We start from the raw sequence: 7,363 nt of genomic DNA on the forward strand, positions 1-7,363 counted from the left end.
ACCAAGGTTGCCTAAAGCATCAAGAACAACCTTAGCAAGCTGCTCACCTTTTAAGCCCCATTTACAAGGAAGAAATACAACAAACTCCTCCCTAATATCCATATTTTGGTCGATAAAATGCAAAACAAGAGACATCTGTTCAGTATTTGAGATGTCTCAAGCCTCATCAGCAATTACAGAGTAGAACCTGCTTGCTTTTAAGTCAGAAATGATTTTATCTGTTATTACTTCACCACAGCATTTAATAAGCTTGTTCTGGGAAGTTTTTGAAATATACGTCTGATTCCTACCACATGAATTCAGATGGTCCTCTAACACCTTGTCCCCAGCGCGCACTCTAAAATTAAGAAGTTCAATAAAATTCCCAACACCACCTGCAGAAAAATTACCAGTTTCAGGATGATAGTGCCCATCATCACGATGACCTCTAAAGGCTAAGCCCAAACGACCACATGTTAAGACCGTATCGGTAATTGAACTTAATTTAGCCCGGTTACCTTCAACTTCTTTCTTAACCTTAGAATCAATAATAACATTAATGCCTTTTGTTTTACCAGACATGTTAGATTTGAAGGTAGAATAAACTGGAAAAGTAGAAGCATGCAAACCATTCAAACCATGAAAACTCATTTTGCCATTACTCTCTTTGCCATCATGACGTTTTAGCATTTTGGATGCATCTGTCCAACGACGAAGTGGCTGAGAGAATAGGTTGGAAATTTTTGAGGCCTTATCTTTAAAATTATCACCAAAAAGGGCACATGGCAAACAAAAACCCCCATCCAAGGATGGAGAATAACATAACCATTCATACCTTTCTCATCAATCATAACGAAAAGATCTTCCATTCGTTTTTGGGGATTCAAAATTCTCATCTGGTCTATAAACATTTACTATGAGATTGTAAATTTGCCCATCGCTCATGCCTTTTCTTTTTTCTCTGAAAGTTGCAACATCAAAATTATGGGGAATATGACAGTCAACAAGCGAAGAAGCCTCACTAAATGACACTATTTTATCGGAAGGGGGTTTTTTGTAGCAAGTTGCATCAAGAGAAGAAGACTTGTCAATACATAAGGTGCTAAGGCTAGACTTATCAGTTTTAAAATTACTGTTAGAAGGTTTATCAATGCAAGACAGCTGGAAGAATCGCTTAGTATCTTGGTGTTCTTGTAGAGAAGAGTTGTCAGGATGCTTGCGGTTTTTGTTACACACTTTATGTTTTTCATTTTTTGTTGAGCAAAGAAGAGGAACATAATGGTTTGGAAAAAAGCTCTCGCCAGACTTAACCTTGCCTTCATAGCAGAATAATATGTGAACAGCAACATCCTTCACAATTGCTTCATTTGCCAAGCGAGGGTTTACATGTCTATTAAAAAGTAATTTGGGTCTTATGTCCCCACAATCTGGATAATAAGTAAATATTTCATTACCAATAACTGATGATAAGCCCAGAATACACAAGAAAGGTGACCAGGTACCATCATAACAATTTAAAATAGCTTCTTGCTTAATTAAATCCTCATTCTTTAAGCCGGAATCTAAACATGAGGCCGATACTGATAATGGCAAAAGATTAACAAGACTAAGGTCATGGTGCTCAGTCACTGCCAAAGAAAATGCAGGATGTTTATTGTAAAAATCACAATGAAGGTATAGCTCAAGGGAAGTCAGTATTCTTAAAATACTTACTAAGCTGTTGTCTCCTACAAGCAGCAAAGATACTGAGCTGTAAAGACAATTCCCTGATGCTTGAGATCTACAAGGTTCAAAATAATCCCTCTTTAGTTTAAATTTCTTTGTGTTGTACTAAACAGCGTAACTTTAAATATTAAACATCCAATAATGTTATATTACGTATTTAAAAACAGCTAAGCACATGTAACATTGCCATATAAAGTTATTCATTCAGATTCTTAATTTTCCTTACATAAATAGTATACCAGTATTTCAGTTAAATTTATAAGTTATTATTCGCTTATTTAATTATTCGAATAAAATACAAACTTCAATTGGTAAACGAAGGATTTCTGCACTGGCAAGTAATGCAAAATATAAGAATTACAAAACATTACATATTGACAAGCTTATTAAAAATTCAGATAAAGCATCGTAATCGGACAGAAGTAGAATAAAAGCTAAATTCAACGGCCATATCAACACATCGTTACCTGATTGCAGTGTAGATCTTTCCCTGCGATTTCATACTGCTTGGAATATATGTCTCAGCGACAATATGCCGGTACAGTGAATTGCCCAGTTTTGATCGAAGCAAGTAAGATGAACATCTTGGCTTTGAATTCAACTGCCCGCGTAGCTCGTTGTACAGAAGCAACAGAGCTTCTTTGTTGTTGCTGTTCATTGCCTCTTGGGCTTCTAGAAAACAATCTCTATCCATTTTCAGAAGAAATTGCGTGCGGTAAATGTTAACGATACTAGTATCTCGAAAGTCGAAAGTCGAAAATAGTGAGGTACGCTTGCTGTACTTGAGGGAGTTGATAAAATGCACCAATAAAATGCACTGTTAGAATAACCATAGAACATCGTAACCAATCATAGACATTATTCCAAACAAAGTTCAAGGTCAAAAACCAGCTAGTGCCTCAAAATATTCTCCTTATGCCTCAAAATTTTCCTTGCTACCTCAAAATTTCCTCAAGTCCCTCAGAAACCATGGTAACTGCAAGTTTTAGCCAATCAAAATGCTCATTCAAGCTTGGGTACCTCAGTAGCCGCTGACAAGTACCTCAAAAAAATCGCTTTGCTTCAAAAAGCAAACTATAAAAACTGGAATCAGATTTGAGTATTTTGCGATCAGATACTGAACGCTGATCGCAAATAGTAACTTAACTCAGTTAACTGGACTAAAACCTATGATCTCAATTATTACGTAATTCTTTGAAAATTTTATGTACCTCGCGTGAGGGTTTTGAGGTACCCTAGATCCGCCACTGATCCAACGTGTAACAAATTTAAACAGAACGCGAGCAAATAATGAACGTCTTAACAATGTAATCAATCGGACAAGCTATGGTAACAGCAATAAGTTTCCCGTCAGGAGAATAACTGACAGCTTTAAGTAAATTGAAGTAGCTGTGTCTCTTTGGGTGCACAATCAACCTTATTTGATGGGCTAATTGAAATTTCTCAGAATTGTCAGAAAGATTTAAAACGCGCCACACACAAAACAGCCCGTAATCATCACATATTGCAATTTCTTTACGATCTACTTTGAAGATTTACATGGTTTTATAATAATTTATACAAAGTTTTGTCCAACAAATTGTCCTGCTCATTTCAGTTTAAAGTAAATGGTTTGAACCCGGGAGTATCGTTATATGTTTGTAAATGATAATCGTCCAGGTTAATAAAGTCCTGAGAAGGACTGTTTCTGTTGTTGTTGGACGACCATCATTTACAATCATTTAAGTTTGATCGTCAAAGCAATAAAATTTAAAAGAAGAAAAATTTATAAAAATTTAAATTGTGATATATCATTATATTTGTGTCACAATGGTTGAATCATTTCGCACGATATTAGAGTTCAAAGACTTCCGGTACAGCCATTTTCAATGTTAAATTTGTAGCCTCGACGTGACGGAAGAGACCTATCTAAGTTGTGTAACTTGTGTTACGTTGTAAATGACTTGCCTTGTTCATATTTTCCAGGCAGATAAATCAATCCCAATGGAAGTTAACCATTCTTGCTTGTTTTATCCAAAAGTACTCGACCAAATCTGCTTGCCAGTTTACGTTAACAAAGAAAGTCATTTATTTAGTATTCATGTTCAGAAATCATTAAGAGCGTATTAAGGGGCTGTTCACATAGCCCGGTAGCTGGGATTCAGTGAAGCATTAAATCTTTTTGGCAAATGGATATGATTAAATACTTCAAAACAAAAAAACTTGTTTGAGCAATTACTCTATGTTCTGAATTTCCAAATTCACAAAACCCTTAAAATGAACCTGAGTGAACTCAGAAACCTTAATGAACTGTTTCCACTAAAAATAAATATATACACAAACGCTAAACAAATATCTGTTTTTGTGGGAAATCATCCAAATCAAGATATATTTCTCTCGTGCATGTTTTCAATAAATATCGACCTAATTTCCTGCGTTCATTAAATATCTCCAAAATTCCTTTAGCCTTTGAAGAGGGATTTAAACAACTTTTATGTTTAACAACATTTTATCAGGAAATGAAGCGGTATTTTTAGAGGACTATCCAGTACATTCCAATGAGCTAAAATCATTGTAAAAAATTTTTGACCATTTTTTTTGATTTTCTTTATTTAAGTGTTAGTTTGGTGCATTTAACATTAGCTTGAAAGAAGTAACTCACACATGTAAAATAAACACAAACACAGTATAGGAAAATACTGTTAGGTCCACTTCGTGTGCAACTGGCTGCTGTATATTTAATTAGATTACATCATTCCTATTGGTCAAGAAAAGCAATTGATTGGCTGCCACTATGGCAATTACACGCGTAATAAGATATGCGTGGCAGGAAAAAAATCAATGGAGTGGCTCTACTGTATATTCTCTATACTGTGACACAAATGTTTTGCTTATCATCGTCAAAATAAATTTAATGGTGTGTGGTTGACTAACCGTTATTCATGATCACAAATCATTAAAAGAGCACACTTATTTACTCGAGTAAACAACAGCTCAAAATCTGGATTTGGTCACCATATTCTTGATCTGCAAATTCAGCCATGTTGGTGGTCTGACACTAACAAATATTTCATCAGTGTTATTGGCACCAGCCGACATGGTCGAGAAACATTGTTTGGTAAATCTCAAGAGAGTGGTTGCAAATCAAGAATTGATGGTCTTATTTTAAATAATATTTTATCAATGATATTGTAGGCACCAACGGACGTGGGCAAACGACATTGTTTGGAAATCATGGAATGATTGCAAGTCAAAAATTGGCTGACATAATTAGATCGATTACGAGAACGTCAATCAGTTGTCAAGTGGTCCAAGACATTGAACTCAATAAACTCAATATATATTCATGCGTGTAGCTACATATGCATCAAAAAACTGCAAACCTTTGAAATCCTTCGAAGTTTGGAAAATATAAACTTGAAACGAAGCTCATGGAAGGATTAAAACAAAGTGCAATTTTGAGTTTTGTGCAGTTTAATAGTTTATTACATAAAAGGTTTAAATGTACTATAACTGACTGTAAAGGAAAATATCTCTTGTTTATAGAACGATATAATAAGTCATTTAAGAGATTTAAAATTGAACTTTAAGCCCGTTTCAAACGTCAAACTTTGCATGCACAAAATGCATTCAAGACAAAAATAAATGAGATGAAACTCCTAATTATTTTTTGTTTTAAATGCACTCGTCTCGAAAAAAGTTCAACGTTTGAAATGGGTATAACTCTGTCACGATTTGTACATCTGCTTACTATTGAGTCTATGTACACAAAATTTTGAACAGCCACTGTGAATATGAATAATATAGCAAAAAACGACGCCACACTAATCATAACGAAAAAAGGTGCCAAAGATCTCCTGATTACTTCTGATGTCTAAACTTCGCAAAGACATTTAAAGAGTTAGACATTCACTTAAAAAGGTGATGAGGGGGAGAGTTCCTAGACATACAAGTGGTTTCAGTTTCTAAGTAGGCCAAGAAATAAGTGAAAGGATAAAGAGGAAAGTCCGAGAATTCTTCCTATTTGCGCTCCAGTGTAGACGGGAGACTTCGTAAGTCTTTTAACATCCACTACAACTCGATCTCAATTAAATAATTCGCGAACCAATATGAAAGAGGTGCAGTTTAGCCATACCAAGCACTTTTCAATTGAGCATCGTATAGTGAACGGAGTCCTAGGCCTTTAAAAATTTGAGGTACATGATTTCTGAGAAATATGAAGGTGAGATAAAAGATGGTCTCACAGGAGCAATTGTGAAGAAAACAATCTTTGGAAGAGCTAAAGAGGTTGGATATACGATCATGAAATCATGAAAAGACGGAGCAATGAAAAAATGGGTCTATTTTTCTCTGATGGTTCCCATGAATCTTTATTGTAGATGGGAGTCACATATGCTGATTTCTTCATGGAGAAAGCGCTAGTGAGCGATTCAAGATTTTTTGTTGACTATTAAATGTGTATCTAAAGTACCTACTATATATGTTATATCTGAAAGTAGTTCTTAATGGTGTGGTGTTGATAATTGATGGTTGTGGTAAAGTAGAATGTTAGGAATGTTAAGGTTGTTTTGGTAGTATTTGACTACTAACAACTCGAACGATAATAAACAATGTGAAAAAAACTTTATGATTTCTTTCTCTTTGATAGCTTTGCTTTCCTGTTTTTTTTTTCAATCCTCTGTATTTTTGATCTGCCAATTAACTGAAAATTGACCCATTTTACACCACCCATGACTACTGTGGGGGTGGGGGTGAGGTGGAGTGTTAAAGCAGCCTATTGTCTTTGTGGATGAACTTGGTGAGGCACTTGACCAACGCATTTAATAATGAAAGTGTTACTGCATATTGACATTGCCAAATGATGAAACCCTATTATAACATTCACTGTCGTGTGCAGATATTTTAACAATGGCTTATAAAACGACTAAACAAACTTATAACTTCCTTTTTTACAAACTAGTTACGTGTAATGTTGCAAGATTAAAAGAGCTTGTATTTAGAGATCAAAATGAAAACTTTTTAACGAAAACAATACATTAATCAGTACCATACTCACATAATGAATCCTGTTGCAAGATTAAACAAAATATGATACCACCATGAAACATTTGGAAAATAGGTTATTTGTGAGGCTGAATATGGTAGGATATGGAAAAAAGCTGGAAACACCCCGTTTTAGTAATTTTATGACTTGTTGTCAGAACTCAACCTTCTATGACCGATCTTGCTGGAAACTGATAGCAAATTTTAAATGGCACAATCTACATGCGATTAGCTACTATGAAAGGCAGGAAGATAATTCCCATTGTCAGTATTAGATTTACACTCTTCGAGATTACTTTAAGACAACTTCATCCCAATTTTTGATTGAACTTTCCAACTTCACATTCAAAGAAGTTTTCGCTGGCTGCAAAATGTAATAGTAGTTTTAAGAAGCTGTTAAATTACGGATTTTAGCAGTGGTATTTTCTTAAAATGCATCATGTCAGTGTGAAAGGTCTGTTTATTAAGTTGAAAATTTGGTTAAACCTGTAAAAACCTGAAATTCATAACATAAGTGTTCAAGCAAGTATTTGCACATTCTGTGGGTGTCTGCAGACCCATACGCCCATGTCTTCCTAAGCCCCTGATTGACATGTTCTTTTTAAAATCCGTTAAAACAATACATTTGAGAAGGACT

At 34.9% G+C, this 7,363-nt stretch overlaps 1 protein-coding gene across 3 annotated transcripts; it reads right to left on the reverse strand.

The window, feature by feature from the left end:
- Positions 1–1,015: 1,015 nt before the first annotated feature.
- LOC124448605 lies at positions 1,016–2,504 on the reverse strand. 3 transcript variants are annotated; one of them, XM_046999567.1, is made up of 3 exons: positions 2,172–2,504; positions 1,693–1,759; positions 1,016–1,369 (listed from the first exon to the last, which is right to left on the reverse strand). In XM_046999567.1, exons 1-3 carry the CDS (start codon positions 2,396–2,398, stop codon positions 1,343–1,345), a joined length of 321 nt encoding a protein of 106 aa, XP_046855523.1. In that variant the 5' UTR covers positions 2,399–2,504; the 3' UTR covers positions 1,016–1,342. The 3 variants fall into 3 exon arrangements, with proteins under 3 accessions (XP_046855523.1, XP_046855524.1, XP_046855525.1); XM_046999568.1 differs by having other exon boundaries at positions 1,016–1,541; XM_046999569.1 differs by having other exon boundaries at positions 1,016–1,607.
- Between the last annotated feature and the right edge of the window lie 4,859 nt (positions 2,505–7,363).

The sequence above is a fragment of the Xenia sp. Carnegie-2017 genome, unplaced genomic scaffold, assembly GCF_021976095.1.
Source record: "Xenia sp. Carnegie-2017 unplaced genomic scaffold, XeniaSp_v1 HiC_scaffold_23, whole genome shotgun sequence".
NCBI lineage: Eukaryota > Metazoa > Cnidaria > Anthozoa > Malacalcyonacea > Xeniidae > Xenia > Xenia sp. Carnegie-2017.